The sequence below is a fragment of the Panicum virgatum genome, chromosome 3K (assembly GCF_016808335.1).
Source record: "Panicum virgatum strain AP13 chromosome 3K, P.virgatum_v5, whole genome shotgun sequence".
Lineage (NCBI taxonomy): Eukaryota > Viridiplantae > Streptophyta > Magnoliopsida > Poales > Poaceae > Panicum > Panicum virgatum.
This window is the reverse complement of record NC_053138.1, coordinates 25,763,422-25,785,044: the sequence shown is the minus strand read 5'-3', so window position 1 is coordinate 25,785,044 and position 21,623 is coordinate 25,763,422. Positions and strand designations below refer to the sequence as shown.

At 44.8% G+C, this 21,623-nt stretch overlaps 3 protein-coding genes across 3 annotated transcripts; 1 reads left to right on the top strand and 2 right to left on the bottom strand.

Annotated features, from left to right (window-relative positions):
* Nucleotides 1-308: 308 nt before the first annotated feature.
* On the top strand, nucleotides 309-6,326 carry LOC120698658 (PHD finger protein ALFIN-LIKE 5-like). Its single transcript, XM_039982363.1, has 5 exons — nucleotides 309-545; nucleotides 649-681; nucleotides 1,323-1,551; nucleotides 5,606-5,735; nucleotides 5,799-6,326. Exons 1-5 carry the CDS (start codon nucleotides 443-445, stop codon nucleotides 6,075-6,077), a joined length of 774 nt encoding a protein of 257 aa, XP_039838297.1. The 5' UTR covers nucleotides 309-442; the 3' UTR covers nucleotides 6,078-6,326.
* A 487-nt stretch (nucleotides 6,327-6,813) lies between these two features.
* LOC120700765 (translation initiation factor IF-2-like) lies at nucleotides 6,814-7,530 on the bottom strand. Its single transcript, XM_039984996.1, has one exon. It carries the CDS (start codon nucleotides 7,528-7,530, stop codon nucleotides 6,814-6,816), a length of 717 nt encoding a protein of 238 aa, XP_039840930.1.
* A 462-nt stretch (nucleotides 7,531-7,992) lies between these two features.
* LOC120698656 (protein root UVB sensitive 6-like) lies at nucleotides 7,993-12,463 on the bottom strand. The gene is made up of 14 exons (XM_039982361.1): nucleotides 12,030-12,463; nucleotides 11,307-11,405; nucleotides 11,109-11,222; nucleotides 10,739-10,810; nucleotides 10,544-10,654; nucleotides 10,305-10,424; nucleotides 10,064-10,165; nucleotides 9,904-9,976; nucleotides 9,425-9,505; nucleotides 9,284-9,348; nucleotides 9,053-9,154; nucleotides 8,784-8,966; nucleotides 8,413-8,647; nucleotides 7,993-8,319 (listed from the first exon to the last, which is right to left on the bottom strand). The coding sequence occupies exons 1-13, from the start codon at nucleotides 12,378-12,380 to the stop codon at nucleotides 8,579-8,581; spliced, it is 1,542 nt and encodes a 513-aa protein (XP_039838295.1). The 5' UTR covers nucleotides 12,381-12,463; the 3' UTR covers nucleotides 7,993-8,319; nucleotides 8,413-8,578.
* Between the last annotated feature and the right edge of the window lie 9,160 nt (nucleotides 12,464-21,623).

Sequence of the window (21,623 nt, the reverse complement as noted above, 5' to 3'; positions counted from 1 at the left end):
ACATGGAGAACATTAAGGGATCAAAACTTCAAGGAGAAAAGGTAGCTGGACTGCTAGAGCTGCTGATACAAAAGTAGTCTTGATTACTGGACATTCATTCATGCCCAGCATAAAACCTCTCAAAACTCCCACATCTTTCAGCGTAAAACAAAACTAAAAACAAATGCAAATTGGTTTCCTTGAAATACGCAAGACAAATGTAAATGTATATGGTGACGGTGTTAATTTTTTTTTGGGAAAAGATATGATGACATACTCAGTCACTTGGGTAAAGGGAAAAAAAACGATGGGCTCAAATCTCCCAGAAATGCCCGCAACTTTCTCCCAAATAAAACCTCACCCCTCCTGCGACTCTGCGACCCTGTCTCCTCCTCCCACCTCGCCTTCACACCTCCTTCCTCCCCTCGTCTCCGCCGCCGCCTCATCCTCGCCGGAACCCTAAATGGACCCCGGCGCCGGCGCGCACTACACCGCCCGCACCGCGGAGGAGGTCTTCCGCGACTTCCGCGGCCGCCGCGCGGGCATGATCAAGGCTCTCACCACCGGTATATGCCACCCGCCGCTGGCTCCCTTTTGCTCCGGATTTCGCCTGCCTGTCTGGCGGCTTCGCCGGTGCTGACGCGTTGCTTGTTTTGTTGGTTTCCGCAGATGTGGAGAAGTTCTACCAGCTCTGCGACCCCGGTGAGTCTGCTCGATCTCCTCGGGTGTAGGGTTTGGTGCCGCCGACAGTCTCGTGGGTGCTAGGGTTCGGGCGTCCGGTCCCTGTGCTTGGTGTTCCGAAGCTAAATTTGGTGAATTTTCTGGTCGGGAATGGGAGCACTATACCGGTCGTCGCGTTGAGGTTTCGGAATTCGGACTTTCGGTCAATGACGTAATGAGTTCCGAGTGTGGTGAGCGATTGTAAGTGTAGATGGGGCGCAAGGTTGGATGGAATCCTCGAATTCGCTAGGATTTTGCGGTTCTTATGCATTGGTTAGCTCAACTTTGACTCGTGGTGGTCTTCATCGGAAAATGTTGGAATTTTAGGAAAAACCAGTTTCTGGTGCTGAAGTCCTCAAATTAGCCATGGTTGCTGTTTATTTGTTCATTTTGTTTTTTTCGCTGTTTCTACCATACTCCATAAAAATGCAATCTGGGGTCATGAGCTATCATGTTTTGTGAAACGAGCAAACCTTAATTTATCTTGTCTTTTAGTGCAGCCAATGAGCTTTTTTACTTGCAAGCCTAGAATTTTTGCTTGTTCCTTGCACTTAACTTTGTAAATTTATGGAGTAATACAATACATGAGTTCTGTATCTACTAATTTGGCTTTTTTTGAACAGAAAAGGAAAATTTGTGCCTTTATGGCTACCCTAATGAAACATGGGAAGTAACTTTGCCAGCGGAGGAAGTTCCTCCGGAGATCCCTGAACCAGCTTTGGGAATAAACTTTGCTAGGGATGGCATGAATGAGAAGGATTGGTTGGCACTAGTTGCTGTCCACAGCGATTCCTGGTTACTAGCTGTTGCATTCTACTTTGCGGCCCGGTTTGGATTTGACAAAGAGGCCAGGTAATGATACAAGACATTTGAACGTTGCAGTGTCCTTCGAACATAATTTGTATATCTATTGTTTTGTGTCGTCTATTTGCTACATCTGCACAAATTTCATCGATGTTAGTGTTTACCAACAGATATGAAAGCCGTACAAAATGAAATTCGGCATCGCTAACCTGTGAATCACAAGTTTCACCTGTTTGAAATTTTTCGTTGTGATTTCTACTTTCTTAAGGATCAGTTTGATTCTTAAAATTAGTGCTTGGTTGTTTAATTTGTGCATCAATTCAAATATCAGAGTTGAGCTGAAATCAGCCTCTTTCAAAAAAAAAAAAAGAATTGGGACCTGCAGTTCCACTGTTTGGATTACAAAAGAATTACGATCCGAATCAATTGAGTGATGTTTGCTAGCACATTTTGAATAATGTAAACTAACATGTGTACTGGGTATTGTTTGGGAAGAAGCTTAGCTGTGATTTGGTCGAACAGCATCATTCGCACTGGGATGCCAGTGGTTCCAAGAACTGAATTGTGCACCATGGGGAGGCCTAGGGAGGTGCCAGCAACTATGATCCAGTTGAATGTGTGCTCATGCTGTTGATACATTTGGAGAAGAGGCCTCGCGGAGATGGACATAGCAAGCAGAGAGCGGAGGATGAAGGGGAGGGTGGTGGCAATGAGAGCTCATCTGTGGTCACTAGGCGCTAGCGTTGAGGAAGAAACAGCGCTGCCAACTAGGAAGATGTATCATCAGATCTGAAGCCATGGAACGAGGTGAAGTAGTGGAATGATTGAGGGAACAGCTGCCACAGTGGTGAAAAGAGAGATGGCAGTGAGTGCGAACCAGGTCCGCAATAAGAAGATGTAAGCCCTAATTTAGCAGACCTCCTTAAGTGATTTCATTGTTTGGATGGCTCTCTTAATTTCATCTCTCTCGCTTGTTAAAAAAAACTGCACTGGAAGTCTTGGGGGTTTAGTGCTGCTTCCATGAATAAGGTATTGATTAGATGCATACCGAGCATGCCCTGATTAACGTATGAGGAACAAGGAACAGTTTATTCACTGACATTTAGTTTTTGTGTTGCATGTCCACTTCTATGGTTTTTATAGCACAATACATTTGATTGCATTGTTCTGAGATTATTTATTTATTATTAATTTATTATATCCCTATAGTCCGATTTTATTTCTTCCTTTTAGCCACCTAGCTTGCCTAAATGCTAGGCGACACCATACCACCTAACCAGATGGTCTACAGCCTGACTGCCAACTACTGCCTACACAACACTGCCTTTACTATATCCAACTAGTTCTTGTAGTTTTGGACATCAACGCAGTATCCAGTTCACACCTTGACCATTAATTGTTTTATTATACTGAAAATGGGTAGTAAAATTTTATGACACGGAAGAAGTTTGATGATAAACCTACTAATCCTGGTTTAAAAGGCGTCGCCTAGGTGACGCCAAGGCGTCCAGGCGCTAAAATCATCTGGGCGTCTCGGTCGCCTAGGTCTACACACGTAAGGCGTCCGCCTTTCCCGATTGGGCGTCCGCCTTGTTGATTAGGCGTCCCAGCGACGCCAAGGCGGCCCTGGCGGACGCTTTACCCATGAAAAAAACAGGGGCGCGCGGGAAACAAGGGCGCGCGCAGGAGGAAATCGTTCCCGCCGCCTCGCCCTGCTGTGCGGGAAGAGAAATTGAGGGCGTGAGTAAAGGGCGCGAGGTAGGGAAGAGAGTAGGAGAGGGGAATCAGACTTTCCAGTGCTCCAGAGGCCAAAGCCGCCGGAGCTCCGCCCCTGCCCTGTCCGGCGAGATCCAGCCACACCGCACCAAATCCCCGTGAAGAACGGGCGCACAGCCCAGCCGGCGGTGCTGCAGATCTCTGCTCGTCGTGTCCCCGCCCTGCAGCAGCTCGATTGGAGTCCAGCCGTCCGCCAGATAGAGTGGTACTACTCCACCCTTCCTCCCTGCCGGCTGCCAGCTTCAAGTTGCCTGACCCTCAGGTCCAACCTCCCTTCCTGCAGAACCACCCCCAGCTCCGACCTCCCTTCCCGCTGGGCACTTGCAAGCAGATATACGCTCTTCCTCTGCTATTTATTTGCCTGATTGCTTGTGCCTTCTTTTCTTTCGGGTTTCATCTCTAGCCTACCCCAACTTGCTTGGGAAAAAAGGCTATGTTGTTGTTGTTGTATTGCTTGTGCCTTCTGTTGGTTTGTGCATATAAAACAGAGCACATCTCATGGTCACTGTACTCTCTGCTAATTATGCTTACTATTTTCTGGATGCCTAAGCTAAGTATTGGTAATATTAAGAACTGATTAGCTTCTGAATTTTAGTGGTATTATATATTTGAGATGTTTGTATGGCGTCGCCTAGGCGTCCGCCTTACTCGCCTAGGCATCCAGAAGGGGTCGCTCGCCTCGCCTCGCCTTACCGCCTTTTAAACTATGCTACTAATAATTTTCACATGGAAAAAATGTATACTTTCATGACATTAGTGGATTGAGTGCATGTTGATTTTTGGACAACATGCTGCACTGAAAGTAGTACTCCCTCTGTCCCATGAAAAGTGCGATTCTGATATTTTAAAAAAACACACGAAAGAGTACAATCCTAGCAATAACTACCTGTCTTATCCTTTGAAACACATCTTTTAGAAATTAATTATCTGCTTTTCGCAACTAACTCTGTGGAAATCGAACACCTTCCATGCCTAAATCAATGGGATTAAGACAATTACTAAGGCTAGTATGGTCATTGCCAATAACACTAATCTGTCTAAAAAAACTAGGATTGCGGTCTTCATGGGATGGAACTATAGAAGGAGTACTTTGTTCAGTTTTCTGTTTCCATTATTAACTATTGAGTAGTCATTGCTGAGTAGCATGAAGCAAGTTTTCTATTCTTGGAAGTTGGTTTGGAAGACCACAGTCCATGTGTTTTCCTGGAACTGCAGAGATATGCAAGTTATGTTGATTTTTTCACATAGATATTGATTTTGGGGTACTCTATGGGAAAACAAAAGCGCTGACAATTTAGTGTCACTGTTGGAGCTAAATGTAGGTGGTAGTGGATTTTAATCCAGCTAACGTTTGTTATAAAAAGGGGAGGGAGGGAGGGGGGGGGGGGGGACTCTCTTGGTTGAAACGAAGCTATTCCTGTTAACATCTCAGAAGCCACACCTACTGTACAAAACGTGTATTGTTGGGTTGCAGCTTGTTGCTTTACTTTAGAATACATCTTCTTGGTTGCTTACTCAAAGACAACTTGGTTCGTCAGCTTCACATAGTTGTGAACTTTCGTAAGATGATTGCAAACATGAAAATATGTATCAAATCATTTGATGAATCTTTGATGATCCTCCTTTGGACTGTGAAAACACTAAACATAACAGATTTTCAGCTTTTGCCAACACCATGGCCAAGAACTAGTAGCAAGTGATTGAAAGTGAACTTTACATTTGCTCATTTAACGCCCTTTCACTACTGCTAATTTGTGAAGTTCCCTGCACAACTCCCAAGTCTTATTGTTTGGTTCAAATCTTAGAATTTATTCGCTCTTGTTCTCCGTCCTTTTTTTGAGCCCATCTGCTTTTGTTATACAAGTATAATGGGTTGGGAGCATTCATTTCACTTCCACTGTTCCACAAATCTATTTTTGGGAGAGAAGCTAATAATTGACTAGTTGAACAACTGTATCTATCTTATTACCTACTCGGTGGATTAGTACTGAGCAGAATGGATATTTCCTTTTTTACACCACTTGCAGTGGAATATGTGTTGCTGAACTTATAATTTTAGGAAAATACATGGTTGTGGAAATACGCAAAGGCCAAGGTGTAAAAATAACCAACTGTTCAAATCTCAGGTTTTTGCTAACCGGTGGCATAGCAGGATGTGGTCATGCAAAGGGCTCTTCAGTAAACATTATGCAGATTCTTGTAATGGATTCCAATACTGCTATCTGGGTTCCCACAGTTCAGAGAATTCAGATTACTATCAGTCTGAGTAAAAAATTCTCTGCTGCTATGGATGTTTGAAAACATGTGGTTTGTTTCTCTCTAACAGGAGGCGACTCTTCAGCATGATAAATAACTTGCCAACGATATTTGAAGTAGTGACTGGGGCTGCTAAGAAACAAACCAAGGAGAAGGGCCCCAATAGTACCAGCAAAAGCAACAAACCAAGCTCGAAAATGGTAAGTTAGACACTTATCATGCTGCCTTTCAGTATTAGCATAGCTAACGATTGTCTGTTTCAGCCATCAAGACCAGAATCTCATTCAAAGTCGACAAAAGTGGTGGCGCCCCCCAAGGATGATGATGATGAGAGTGGTGAAGAATACGAGGAAGAGGAAGAACGTGATAACACCCTATGTGGATCCTGTGGAACAAATGACGGTAAGGACGAGTTCTGGATCTGCTGCGACAGTTGCGAACGGTGGTACCATGGCAAGTGCGTCAAGATCACACCTGCTCGAGCAGAACATATCAAGCACTACAAGTGCCCCGATTGCACCAACAAGAGGGCAAGAGCCTAGCAGCAAGCAGGTGGCAGAATTATCGATGTCTGCAGATATGGCCTAGCTGTCTAGCATGTAGACTTGCTTTTCATTTCGAAGAACGCTGTTAATTCACTTGGTTGTCCCAGCAGCTCGTGTTGCTCGAGCTTAATTGTGTTCCATGTTTGAAACGGTTGTTGTAGTAATACCAGATTCCCTGGTGAGGCTGTCCTGCAGATGTGTCAGACGTTATTGAACTGAAAGACGTGAAAACTGACCGTTTCTCCACATCCTGTTTCGTTCCAGCATCGCTTGTTTCGATGTTGCAATGCTTTCTGACCCTCAGAACCTTTTCATGAGAGTTCCACAAAATTATCTTTGATGTTCCTGACATGACCTCAATAGTTTTCTAATTCAACAAGAGTGCAATTCTAGAAATTGGATCTCAATCACCCATCTAATTTGGTAGTTTTCTAATTCTACAAGAGTGTAATCCTAGAAATTAGGACTCAACTATCTACCAAATCAAGTGGTTAAATTTGATTTGCATACACTAAGGCCCTGTTTGGATCCAAACACCACTTTGGATAATCTAACTTGGTTAGAAGTTAGAGTTAGTTTCTAACTCTAGACTAACTTTAACCAAAGTGGTGTTTGGATGCAAGGGTTAGAGGCACTTTTCCAATCATTTGCTCCTTCAAATGCTCTTTCTAACCGGATCTCGTGTGGCCAGCTCTTGTGTGGCCTCTTGTCGCTCACAAATGTCACAAACAAATCATCTCCACAAATGAATTAAGAAAAACATGATAAAGCCAGCACGCAGTGCGTGATAGGGAGGGAGTCCAGAGCCCCTGCCGCGGCCAGAGAGGAGCTCGACGTCGTCTCCCTGGAGGTAGGCTCCGTACTGTTCTAGTCCCGGATACTCCTCTGCTGCGGCCGCTTGCGAGTTGAGGTCGAAGACGCCGCGGGCAGCGGGAGCGTGGGCGGGGCCGCTCCACGCGTTGGCGCCGGAGTCCTGCGAGGCCCAGTCGTTGCCGTTGTAACCATCTCCGTCCATGGTGGGGCGCAGCTCAGAGGGATCTGGGGCCGCGTGGAGGGACGATGATGGCCGAGCGCCGCCTGCGGAGCTGGGGTGAGGGGCGGCGCTCGGATAGCCGGGGTGAGGGGCGGCGCTCGGACAGCCGACGCTCAGTGTGGCGCCGCTCCGAGGGGCGCAGATCTTGGGGTCGGCGAGGAAGGGGCGCAGCTCCGATCGCGGCGAGAGGGTGGGCGCACGGCGAGGCCAAGGCCGCCGTGGATCTTGGCCGATTTCTTCGAGCGGCGCGGCGACGACCAGACAACACGGCACGGCGAGATCTGGGCGGCGCGGCGCGGCCAGGGCCGAGCGGGGCGGCGAGGTCCGGGTGGCAGGCGGGAAGGGCGCGGCGTTGGGAGGGTGGGGCAGGGAGGGACGGCGAGGCGGCGGCGCCCGCCCCTGCGCTCGCACGCCCATCGTGGATGGGAGAGGATGAATGGATGGGAGTGGACGAGAGAAAAAACACAGGGCCCACCATTCTAACCGAAATAAGTACCCCTTGGAGGGGATAGTTTTTTGGGATGAGTTTGATGCATCTAACCCACTCTAACCCACCATGTTTAGATTTTTTTGGGTTAGAGTAGCACAAAAAAAGCCAACTCTAACCCTGGTATCCAAACAGGGCCTAACTCCTATGGCAAACAAATGAGGACATAAGAGTCTTTTTCACATCACTACTAATCTGTTTGAGGGGGGGAAATAGTATAATTACACTTCATAGGATAGGAGTACCAGAATTAAAACAGCCGTTGTAACCACCAGTAAAAAATAACGAGTAGGGCGACTGATAGAAACAAAACAGAGGACTAGCTCAAAGCAAACATTGTACAGCTGCACCGTACATTGGAAAAGTGGGATGTGCCATAAACAACTTGAACATGAACAATATATGGATATAAAACACAGCTCATATTTATCAAAAACTGGAATTTACATCTCATGTTAGGGAAATGAGGAGAGAACCACGGTATCACAAAGTTAGTGGGGGGAAGTGTAATGTCAAACAGTCAAATAACTCAGAAGGCGACCACTAAGTCCGGTCACGTTAGAAAGGATAGCCGTCTCAATTATACACTATCGAAAGAATATACAAAAAGGTTTGTTGGTCTGCCGCAGTTAGTTTGGAGCTCCTTCACCCGTCTTGCAGGAGTCAGCACACCCTATCCAAAGTGTGTTTATCACGGTGAGTGCTGTAATCAAATGCTCCTGCATATGGAAAATAAAGCGGGTAAGGAAATTTGTGGCTGCATGTTAACTAAAACTGTACAAACATTGGGATTGCAGCGAGGGAGGACTGACCAGGTACAAGTAGTCTTCGTTTTGGGCTTGTGAGGATCTGATACATTTTATGTACTCGAGCTGATTGTTGATTTGGTTAGAGGTCTGCTGACTCACATAGGGCTGGACTCAAAAGTATGAAAAAAATACACATCCTCTTCATCATGATCAATGAAAAAGACTTCGATCATTGTGGTACCACTCCACATAATCGTGCTCGTCCAGGGTTAAGAAGTGATTCGGACATTATCCATCCCTGTGCAGCAATAAAAAAGGTTGTTAGCTATGAGATAAGAATCGCAACCCTGTATTTCTGTGGTTCTTGTCAAGCTGTACACTTCTGTAGTACAAGAGTGCAAGGCAGAGTTTTACAGATAAACAGTGAAATTCACCTGTTCTCTAGCTTTCTTCTTGAAAACTCCATAAGATGACATTACAATCTTGCATGATTCCTCAATGTGTGGTAGGAAGTCCATGTTCACTGGATTATGCTGGTATGACCGGTTGGAGTTCATGCGCCTTCTTGCATTCAAGTTAGCATGTGAAGCATTGATAAAATGCAGTAACACATGTGCCTGTACACCAGAACATAATTGAAAAGGATAAGTAGATGCAAACAACCTTAGCAAGTGCAATGTTACCAAAGTAAATCATTGCTCACATGGAAAGCAGCTTTGAGAATGTCATCAGGCTTTGCTTGGTCCTTGAGCAAAGCATATACCTTGTCCTTTGTTGGGTTATATGTAACAATATACCTTTCATCCTGCAACCGAAAAACATGACAACTTTACATTGCAATCTGTAATTACAGTAAGAGAAGGAAATGAACAGCTCAAAGTATTGGAAAATTTTCCATGGGACAACATACTGAATGGAGCAAATGAGACGGTACCTCGAACATAGGTTTTATAGCAATAAATGAAGCAGGTTCCTGAAATGCCTCCCCAAATCTTGATCCTGCGAGGAAACAAAATTGATTAACAAAGATACCACATTTGACCTGCAGGAAGAAATGTATGGTCAGAGTGCAAACCTATTGCAACTGGCTCGTGTCGCCAAGGTGGATTAAATATTGTCTCTTGTGAGTTTCCATCCTTTAATGTGGGTACATACCCTGCAACAGTAAAGTTGGAGGCCCAATATCAGACTGGATGACATGTAAGAAGCCAAATAGCAACCAAACACTGCACACTTTAATGTGTGTAAACAAGCTCTGAAATATTGATTATTTAGGCTAGAATTCCTCTGGAGGTTCTGGTAGTTCCACTACTGTATTTATACACTGCCAAATTCAAGTATTATGCAGATATCTGATGGTCACTCTAAATATTTATGAAGATTATTCTAGTTCCTTCACACAAATATAGCTGGTATATTTGGAACAACTTTCCACCAAAGATAATAATTTCCTATGTTGCCTGAGCAAATACAACAGCAGTATACAATAACATCACCTATTTAGAATATGTATAGAAATCTGATATGAGGATTCAAAAGATAATGTTGACATACCAGTCTTGATAAAAGAATCCACAGCTACAGTGAATCTTGCCCTATTTAGAGTATTCAATACAACAGATCGCACCTGGTAATAAAATGACATCAGTTTTGTTACCTGGAAGTTTATCAGAAAGATTTTTCAGAGCAACAAACTGAAGGAATTAAAGCAAACCTCGTGATATGAACTGAGGAGATATCCGCAAGACAGGAAGGCAAATGAAGTCACCAGTGATGGATTGCTTTTAGAGATTAGAATGCTCAACCCAGTTCCCAACTTCACAAACAAACAACAAAGAAAAGAAACATTATAAATTGAAAAAGAAAAGAAACTGAACACTTGAGAAACCACAATATAATGTAGTATGAAAATAATACATGGCAGCAGCGTATGTTTGAAAATACTGAACACTTACCAGATCAGCAATGTTTCCAACACTTTCTCCTTTAGCAGTGACATCACCAATATTTTCTCCTTTTGCATATGCCTTGTAGATAGGTGTGCGAGTGGAGGTCGAAGTGACAGCAGCAACATTCTGGATGAAGCAAATGCATCATATAGAAAGAATATATTTCATCCCTACTTTTGCTGGTAAAGGTAAATTGGAATTACTAGTAATGCAAGAACTTGCTGTGACAGTTTAGTAGGACAAACCTTAACAACATTTGCTATGCAAGCCATTGGTAGGAAAAGTTGCGGAAAAGCTGCAGTAGCCAATTCTATCCCAGCTCCTAACTCCATCAGGAGATCACCAGAAAAGCGGAGCTGTGGCAAATTTTGATCACCATTAGTCTGCATGGAAGAAAAATAAGGAGTGCAGAAGGGCACAGGTTGATTCTAAATGCACACCTGCTTCAAATCATAGTCGAACTTCTTCCCTTGGCGGGCAAAAAGCATCTTCCCAACACGTCCAGCCCCATCCTGAGCAGCAAAACAATATGGCTATCAGAAAAATAGTGCTGATTGCTAAATGTTCAGGATAAATGCAGCGAAAATAAATCAATGATCTCATGCATGTAAGGGCATCAGTATTCAGCAATACTAGAAGATTTGTTTGGATCGATCTAAAGGACTTAAATCAACTAAAACCTTGTGAGTTCTTTGTCTTAGAAACTGCTAACATGCTTGGTTGTAGTCATACATGATTTGGATAAATATCGAATAAAACAAGAAATGCAAAAAAAAAATATGCAGGTTTTCCCAGGAAGAAAACACTTGCCTTGAGTATCCAGTTGATTGCCACAGCACCAGGTACAGCTTTGCTTTGGGCGACACCAACAGAGTTTAGAAGGGTTCTTGTTGTAAACACACCCATTGCTCCACCAAAGAAGTGCTGAAAAGAGAAATAGGTAGAATAAGTAACATATTCAAAATCATGTTGATCGTGAAAGCAGATTATACTTTAATGAAAATATACCTTCATTGCTCTCCATGACATGTATGGTACATATGATGGAGTGACACTGTGTGGAAAGCCTTCAGGCACAACATATGACCTTATAAAGGACATTATTTCCTGCAGCAGCAAAATTACATATAATCATTATACTAATCATTCTCAACTGTGGTTGTTCCTCATATCTTGGGTCGGAAAATACACATAGTGGAACATGCATGATTAACAACCTGAAAATCAAATTCAAATCCAACAAGCCATTCAATCCAAATCAAATCTGCAGAAAGAGTAAAACTAAATTGCTATGAGGCCGCCAACAAAACGACCATTTTTTTTAAAAAAAAATCAACACCACGGCCTATAACTACAGATCCAATCTGCCACAATAAATTGGAAATTCCATATTTGGCCCCAAACCACCAGGCACAAGTACAACTAACATGCGCCAAACTTCACTTAAACCATAATTTCACGCATCACCATCCCCATCTCAACGAATCCAACTGCAAATTCAAGCATCCTCCCTCAAATCCACCACGAGCAAGCGACCCTATCCCCGAAATAACAGCACACCGCCATCAAGAGCACTGAAAAATCAGCAGGTTAATATTCCTCCTCGTCTAACCACTCCGTCACCCGCAGAGACACAGCAATCGGCGCAGGAACCAAATCCAAGACCAAGCCATCGGCACTGATGCCCCCCAAATCCCTGCGATCCAGGGCGGCAGCAGAAGTCGGCCTCACCTCGACGGGCGGCAGCGGGGACTGGAGCGGGACGGCCTTGAAGGCGGCCCCGACGGACGTCCTCCCCTTGGCCTTGACCGCGGCGCCGGCGGGGTCGACCACGTAGCTCCACCGCCTCCCATCGACCTCCTCGAGGCACAGCACCCCGTCCCTCGCGATCTCCGCCCGCACCGCCGCGGCTGCCGGGACCCTGGCGGCCGGGGCGGTGGCCTGCGCCGTGGCCTCGGCCTCCCGCACGGCGAGGCGCACCGCGTCCCGCAGGGCCGGCGCGGGCAGCGTCACGGTCTGCGCGGCCGCCGCCCCCGCACCCGCCGCCGCCGCCGGCCGCTTCAGCCCCATCACCGGCGCCATGCGGAGGGCCGGAGGGGTGGGGTGGACGCGGGGGGTGGGGTGGGGTGGGGTTGGGGTTGGGGTGGGCGAGACCGTGAGATTCAGATGTGGTGAGGTCGTTGCCGAGCCGAAGACAGCGAAGCAGCGCGGCCGCTCGGAGAGGGATGGAAGGCGCCTTTTATATGCGGTTCGCCTCCGAGCCGGGGGGGGGGGGGGGATCGCGCGAGTAGAGCTACGAGGACTCGGGCGGGCTCGAGATGATATTTTGCGCAGCTGACTGGCAGGGTGGGGTCGAGTGGGTGGGCCCACGTGTCGGAGGAACTGGGGTGGCGTGGGGAAGTGGTGGACGGACGTGTGGTCGGTTGCTGGTGCCAGCTGGAGAAATGGCCCGCGTGCTTCGGCTCTCACCGGCCGGTGGGGCCATATGAAGCTGGGGCCCATGTGTAATAGGGAGTGAGGGGGCTGCTGTGGCTGGCGAACCGTTGGAAATTGGAATTGAACGAGGAAAAGGGTCGAAGCGCTTTATTTGGCTGAGGTTTTTCTCTGGTGCGAAATTTCCCTATGTTTTTCTCTGCTTTGTCACCGTGACACCGTAGTTTGCAGCACCAACGATATGTGCGGCTGTTTTTTTTTCAAATCACAGTAAATATGTGTGGCTGTTAGGTCTGAAGAAGAGAAAAAAGAGAGAACACTTTTTAGCAAGCTCACCATTGTTTTTGAGTACTTGAGTCCCGTATATTCATATATCATTTTTTCTTCTTCTAAAACTGAGTATAAAACATGAGAAAGAGTGAAAAAAATACATAAATGGTACTCGTAGAGAGCACCGTATGAGGCTGCATAGGTTTAAGTACTCAACTATACACTATAGGACCACCATTTATGTATTTCTTAGTCATTTCCTATTGTAGAATCCGTTCACATATTTTACTTGAAAGCTACATACAATGTTCATGGCACATTAGATTGTTACAGTAATTTTCAAATTGGAAGATATTGATGAGGTGTTTGTACACAACTTAAAATTAAAAAAAAGAAACAAAAATAAAATATGCAACACATTCAAACAGCTCAAATTATTGTGTAAATTATAAAATTCGGCTGACCACATTCTTATTATCCCATCATCTCGCTCATGTTATTTTTTGATATTAGACACAAACAACCATTTATAACTAGTTATAGTCTATAACCTACATTTTTCTAATCTATAGCTGCTTCCATATTCTCATAATGTGTAACCCGTCCAAACGCTCCATATTGATTCTTGCAATGTCGATCTGGTCCAACTCGAGCGAATAAACCCTTGCTTGTTTTTTCTAGTTTGGATTTCGACCAACAAGGCACGACAGGCGCAAAGCCCACGGCACCACGAAAAATCGGAATTCCCCAGCTACGGCCCTCCCTTTCGTGCAGATTCCGCTCGATCGCTCGTGGGTCAGGACAGCGAGCAGCAGCCACCAACCAGCCGCGGGGGCCGATCCGGTGACGGGCACGGGGCGGGTGGCGCCACGCCTAGGGGTGGAATCGAGCCGAGCCTCGACTTTTTTCGAGCTTTCTTCGAAATCAATATATTCGTATTTATTATAGTCTCCCGCGTTGTTTGATATGCAACTTCAAATCGAGCATAACGAGCCGAGCCTGCCAAAATTAACTTTTGTTCCAAATCAACTAATCTTTATTTTAAAAAAAGAACGAACGTAATCGGAGCAATTTTGAAACGAGCCACCGAGCCGGCTTAACGAGTTTTTTTTTCCAGCCCTAGCCACGCCGCCGCGGTCGCCACCACCGGCGCATGTGCGGATGCCCCGGCCGGCAGCAGCCAGGAGCGCACGTCCCCGCGGCCCGGCGGCCGCGACCGCCCCCACCGCACCCCGCCCGGGCCCCGCGTACACCCGGCCGGGATTGACGCGGCGCTTGCTTGATTTTTCCTGGCCTTGGCCGGCCGCCGCCGGGCCCGGGGGAATCCAACGAATCGAGCCTTTGTTCTCGTGTGGACGGAGATTTTTTCTCCCCCCCAACCTCACCACTACTAGACCGCGACCCGTCGACGCCTCGCCGGCCGTCCGCCACCGGCCGCGCGCGACGACACGCGAGCGCCCCGGTGCGCGGGGGTGGTCCTTGTCGCGCGCGCGGTAACCATTTCTTTAGGCGCGGCCTCGTGCGGTAATCCTCGTGCCAGCACGGTAGCACGAGACTGGATGGGTGCCCGGCACGTTCCGCGCGGGTCATCCATGCAACACCCAGGGTTGACGCGGAACCGAACGGCGTCGTGCTCGCGCCGTCCACGCTTTTCCTTGGTAGCTGGCCACCGGCGCGTTCGGCGAGAATTGAATGAGCCTTTGCGTCTTCTTCTTCACCCCCCTGCTGCGCGTCGCCGCTCACTTGATTTAACACGACCGCTACTTCGCTAGCTGCTGATTAATTTTTCTCTGCGTGAGATAGCGACGACGGTACGGTTTGACTGGTCGAGATGCCGAATTTTTTTTTCTTTGCTGTCACGCAGATTGCATGTGTAGCAACGTTGCTTCGGCGAAGGTGATGAACGCGTCACAAGTTTCACAACTGAAATGCTTCTTCTTCCTAGTCTATGACCAAGCTACAGTGGACCGATGCCACTATTCTGAGACGTGGAAATCATTGGTAGATTGGACAATTAGTATTCCTATCATCGATTTGATGCAAAACACATGTACACATTGTGCGTAGTTTATCTAGAAAATAGCAAATCAAAGTTTGTAGCAAATAGTCTATGAGCAAAGACTTCTGACTCCACAGATTCCTGGCCACATTTTCCTCGATGGCTTAGTTCGCGCACCGAACACATCGGTCCAATCTTATTCGCCGCCTTGTGTGTTGAGTGGAGTGTGACCCTAGAAAGGGACAACTGAACTCCAATTTCCCCTCTAACAAGGGCCAGATCACCATCTTTGCACGTTGCCATCCTAGAATAATCAGGCTCGCTCCTACCTAATGTTGTATCTTATTGAGCGATGACATGTCCATTTGTGTCTTTATACCTCACATGCACCCTTGTCCTCTTTATGATAACAAGGGGACGAATCTATGTAGTTTAAGCCAGTCAGTATGTATCGTCCTACTCAGAACTCTTGTCGTTACGATAAGCTACGGTAAACTTTCACTGCTAAAAAAAGGTCAGTATGCATTTTTGGTTAAAAAATTAAACCCAGAAAGAGAACCGCACATTCTTTTTTGTCACAAGTCACGCGATCTTTCACGCTAAATACGCGCGCATGGCCAGAAATCAAACCCGCGATCTCTTGCCAAGCGCGTACCTCCCTTACCACCTCACCTACACAATACTTATAATGAAAAAAAATACTTTCCTTTGAAGTAGCCTATAGAGGATCTTTAGGTACTGGGTTAGGTACCCGGTACTAAAGGCTAGACATATGTACCGAGCGGTGTTATCACCTGATACCTATGTGGGTAGAACCTTTAGTACCAGGCAAGGTTAACTTTACCGATAAGAAAAACACGGAGGTTGCCGATAAATGCGTATATCGGATTTATTAAAACTTTATCGGATTTACCATTTTTCTTTCGGATAAATTTAGAAAAAAAACCCTCAAACTGTACACAAAAATAATCTAGATTATCTCTAAACAATTTAACAAGAAAAATGAGGAAGATATATGGACTAGGAGGGAAGGGATGGGGTACAGATTCAAAATTACCAAAAAATTTCAACAAACCGAGTACCACCGATAAATGCAATTATCGGTTTTCTCGTTTTTTTTCTCGCCGAGAATTTTCCCCTAGTACCCGGTGGTAACACCACCTGGTACCTATGTCTAGCCTTTGGTAACACCACCCGATACTTAAAGGTCCATAACCTTTTCCAACCACCCCAAAGGTACCAGGAGTAATATGACCCGGTACTAATGCTAGAATTAGTACTGAGTCATTTTCCTCCCAATACTTTTAGGGCGAATCTTTGGCATATTTTCTAGTAGTGTTTTTAGCATTTCAACGTTAGTGATGGTAAATTTACAATATAATTAGCAAGAGGACGAATCTATGTGTTTGAATTGTCCTCCTAAGGTAGGAGTAGTTGACTAGAAATTTGGATGTATATGCTTGTAACGTTAGCGATGGTAAATCTATTCACTACTACAAAAATAATTTGTAGCAACACCTCGATTTTTTTAGGGGCGGACCAAAAAGTCACCCGTTCCTACAAATGGTCGCGCGCACTGTAGCAACTGAGCCGCCCCTAAAAATGACATTTTCAGGGGCGACTCACCCCCCACCCGCCCCTAAAAATGTCACCCATTTTCAGGGGCGGGTGGGGGGTGAGCCGCCCCTAAAAATATCATTTCTAGGGGCGGGTGACCCCCCCCCCCACCCGCCCCTAAAAATGACCCCATTTTCAGGGGCGGCTGGGGGTGACCCGCCCCTAAAAGTATAATTTGTAGGGGCGGCTCATCCGCCCCTCAAAAGTTATATAAAAATCTGGGTGCTTCTTCCTCCTCCCGACCCTCCATTATTGTCTCGGGAGAGGTGTTCCCCAAAATCGAAAAAAAGGAAAAAAAAAGGGGGAGAGGTTTTCAACTCGATTTTCTTGAAGATTGGGTCCGTAGGAGGTAAGTTGACGCTAATTTCTTGTCATTCCTAAGCTCATTTGTTAGATTTGTGGCTCAAATGGTGCTCTCTTTCCCTCTAGCTAGCTCTAGATCTCCATGGTGTGGATTAGCCAGTTTAGACACCATTTGCCTCAAATTTTTGGATGAAGTTGTGCTATTTTAGATGGAGAACAAGATTATCTAATCATTAGTATTGGATCTACATATTTTAGCCTCATTTCTAAGTAAAGTACTCACTAGATCTATGGAGGAGAGAGAAGAAGATTTGTTTTTTCCTATTTTCACTCACATGCATAATAGTTTTTTTTGTTGCAAGAAATTGTGTTACAATAATATGTTTGGTTTTATTTTCATATTTAGTACTATCTAAATTACATTTTATTAATATCTACGCTTATAGATTACTATGTATATTTGCAATGTCATTTATGGTTATTATACTTTGGAGAAATGAATTTATGTTTTTCCGAATTATTTACGTAAGTAGTTGCTTTTTTTAAATTCATTTGAATTATTTGTTACTGTTCAAAGATGGATAGGACATGGATGTACACTGCAAAAAAGACAGACGCCTATTTTCGTGGAGAGCTTAACAAATTCATTCAAGTTGCCGAGAACCATGCAAGAAATGAGAAGACACAGCTGATGCATTGCCCATGCAATGACTGCAAGAATTTGAGAGTATTCAGTGACCCAACTACAATCAGATCGCATGGGATTGTGAGAGGTTTTGTCAAGGACTACACGGTCTGGAAGAAACATGGTGAGACGGATGCTGCACCTCAGGCGGATAATCCACTGGTTGAAATATTACAAGACGAGGATTTTAACAGATTTGGTTCATTCTTATTTTCACGATGATGGTGTCGACGACAATGATGATGATGCTGATGATGATGGTGGTATTGGTGGATCCCATGGTGATGACATCGACTGTCCCATGGATGGTGATAGTAGTGATGATGAACTTGACGACTGTGATTTTCTCGACCAGTTGTTGTGCCACACCAAAGCGGAGGTATTGGTTGCTAGTGCCCGAGGGTTAGCAAACTTTGAGACGGTGAAAAATCAGCTGAGGAACTTATTTATGACCGCTCGAAGGGATGCCCGAAACACTGGACCATGCTTCGTTTCATAATTGAGCTGTTGACTCTGAAGGCTAAGCATAGTTGGTCAGATGGCAGTTTCAATGATCTGCTGCGTATCTTGGCTTGGTTGCTTCCAAAGCCAAATAAAGTGACAGCCAACACATACAGAGCAAAGAAGCTTGTCAGCTTGTTCACCATGGGTGTGGAAAGAAATCATGCGTGTCCTAATCATTGTATATTGTATCATGGGGACGCTTTTAAAGACCTGAAGAAATGCCCTGTATGTTCCGCAAGTCGGTACAAAAACAATGATGGATACTGTGGTGATGACAATCAAGATCCAACCAATGTGAATAGGGGGAAGGCCTTTGTTGAGCCAGATGAGGCTACTTTAGGCATTTCTGAGAAGCAGAGCAGAATTCCCGCCATGGTTATGTGGTACCTCCCAGTTTTCGATCGCCTTAGGCGTTTCTTCTCGAACCCAAAGGATGCTGAGCTGATGCGATGGTGGGATTCAGATAAGCGCAAAAAGGGTGACAGAAAGCTCTGACATCCAGCTGATGCTCGGCAGTGGAACGAATTCGATGACAAGTACTATCTGGAATTTGGGAACGAACCAAGAAATGTTCGGTTCGCATTGAGTACGGATGGAATGAATCCGTTTGGTGAGAGAAGTAGCACCCACAGCACATGGCCAGTGATACTGACAATGTACAATCTGCCTACATGGCTGTGTCAGAAGAGGAAGTATCTTTTGCTATCCGTGCTTATACAAAGCCCCAAGCATCCTGGCATCGATATAGACATTTTTCTTGAGCCTCTGATGCAAGAGATGAAAACTTTATGGAATGAGGGTATCGATATATATGATGGTTTTGCATGGGAGCCCTTTAATCTTAGAGCTATTATATTCGTCACTATCCATGATTATCAAGCATTGTTTGTCCTGTCAGGACAGATCAAAGGTAGGACGGGATGCATGGTGTGCGTGGATGACACCGTATCATCTTTCCTTGAGGGTTCCCGGAAGGTAGTTTACCTTGGATACAGACGTTTCTTGGTTCAAGGGCATATGTACCGAAGTAAGAAGTTCTATAATCATTTTGATGGCAACCCTGAATTCGGTTTTACTCCAGAACGACGAGACAGGCATTATGTTTTCAATATGGTCCGAATCGTCAAGGTCATTTATGGGAAGAAGAAGGAAGATGGGAAGAAGAGAAAGAGAGATAAGGCACCTATCAAAGATGTACCATTCAAGAAACAGCCCATCTTCTACAAGTACTTGCCGTATTGGGCAGATCTTGAGGTCCGCCATGCAATCGATGGTATGCACCTCAAGAAAAATGTGTTTGGTAACACAATTGGGCTCCTCCTGGAGACATCTGCCAAAACAAAGGATACGTACAAGTCACGACAGGACTTGGTAGCCATAAAGATAAGAAAAGATCTTCACCCTATTGAGAAAGGGAATGGTAGATACGAACTTCCCCCAGCTAGCTACAATTTGACACTTGATGAGAAGAAGGCAATGTGCGAGAGCTTAAGAGGGATCAGAGTCCCTAGTCGTTTCACGTCCAACATAAGGAAACTAGTGTCGATGAAAGATTTGTCACTATGCGGCTATAACTGTCATGATTGTCATGTGTTGCTGACATTATTCCTCCCGATTGCAATCAGAGCAATCAAGCCAGTATATGTAAGGATGGTAATCACTCGGTTGTGTTACTTCTACAATAGAATTTCACAAAAGGTGATAGATGAAGACGAGTTGCAGGATCTCAAAGAATTCATTGCGGAAACTATGGCGCAGCTCGAGATGTGCTTCCCTCCGGGGTTTTTTTGACATAACCGAACACCTAATGATTCACATGGTCGACCAGATACGGGCACTTGGTCCACTTTACCTTCATGAAATGTGGACGTATGACCGTTTTATGTCCGTCCTCAACCGATACATACTGAATCGTGCTAATCCTGAGGGGTCCATGATAGAGGGATACAGTACCGAGGAAGTCATCGAGTCTTGCCTAGGTTACCTAAAGGATAACATGTCCCTTGGTTTGCCAATTCCACGTTTTTTGAGAAGGTTGGAAGGTGTGGACACGGTTGGGAGAAAAATCTTCATCGACAAAGATTTTAAAGGTGTGCAACAAGCACATTATAGCATCTTGCAGCACCTCACGTTAATGACACCTTTAGTCAATCAACACTTGAGAATGATTCGTGCAGAAAGTAATGGTCGCTCGGCTGATTGGATCATGAGAGAACACAAGCATCGACTGGCTGCATGGTTGAAGGACCTGCATCTACCAGATAGGGAGTCCATGGAGGAACAAACAATCAAAAGATTGGCAGCGGGTCCATCTAGCCAGGTCACATCATGGCAAGGGTACGATATTAATGGATATCTATTCTATATTGCTGCCAAGGACAAGAAGACTGTGTCCCAAAACAGTGGTGTTCGTATTGCAGCCTTAGACGAGAGAACAGGGCAAAATATAACATATTTTGGTGTCGTAGAAGATATATGGGAAGTGCACTATAGTTCCAATATATAAATCCCGGTCTTTCGGTGTCGTTGGGTCAAACATCCGAAAGGTGTTGAGGTGGATGGATATGGACTGACGGTTGTAGACCTCAACAATATTGGATACAAAGACGACCAATGGGTACTTACTTCACAAGTCGCACAGGTACTCTATGTAGCTGATCCCGCAAAGAAGACAAAACACGTTGTTGTCCCTGGAAAACAAGATATCATAGGAGTTGAGGGAATCGATGATGTGGAAGAATACAATCAGTATGATCAAATGAACCTCTTCACAGACCTTCCACAGAAGATTAAAATTATAGAAGCAGGCATCAGAAAGAGATGAGAAGCCTTGGGTGCGCAAAGATGGTGAATCGAGAATTGTTACCGCTTAAATATATCGTGCATTTCTGTATTAATGTGCGAAAGTGATTGTAATATATTTATAGTAATACAATTGTTCAAAACATTAGCCTCATTTTGTATCAGATTTTGATATTGTTGATGAGATTCTGAATCAAAGATAGCCTTAAAGTTCACTATTTTATCAAAATTATTCTTTTTCCAAAAATATTTTTCAAAACTATTCTGAAAAAGATTCTGATATTTTTCAGAATACACTCCAATGTGATTCTGATATTTTTCTCGTACCACACATGTCACAATTTGACTATGAAAAAAATTCGACAATTTTATCATGTGTATTTGTAGGGCGGGTGGGGGCCTGGCCCGCCCCAATAAATCATTTTCAAAATAATTCAAGAAATTTATTTAATTGAAATAGACCTGCAAAACATTTTAAAAAAATGAAAAAATTTTATCACAAGCATTTGATGAGGTAAACAACACGTCAAAAATATGAACCATACAATTCAAGATGTTTAGTGATAAAGAGTGTTCAAAACACAAAGTTAGCCTTAAGTGATATGAGATACTAGTATGATACATGCCTATATTGTTGTTTTAACACCTTAATTCGTTATATACACTCCAATGTGATTCTGATATTTTTCTCAAACCACACATGTCACAATAT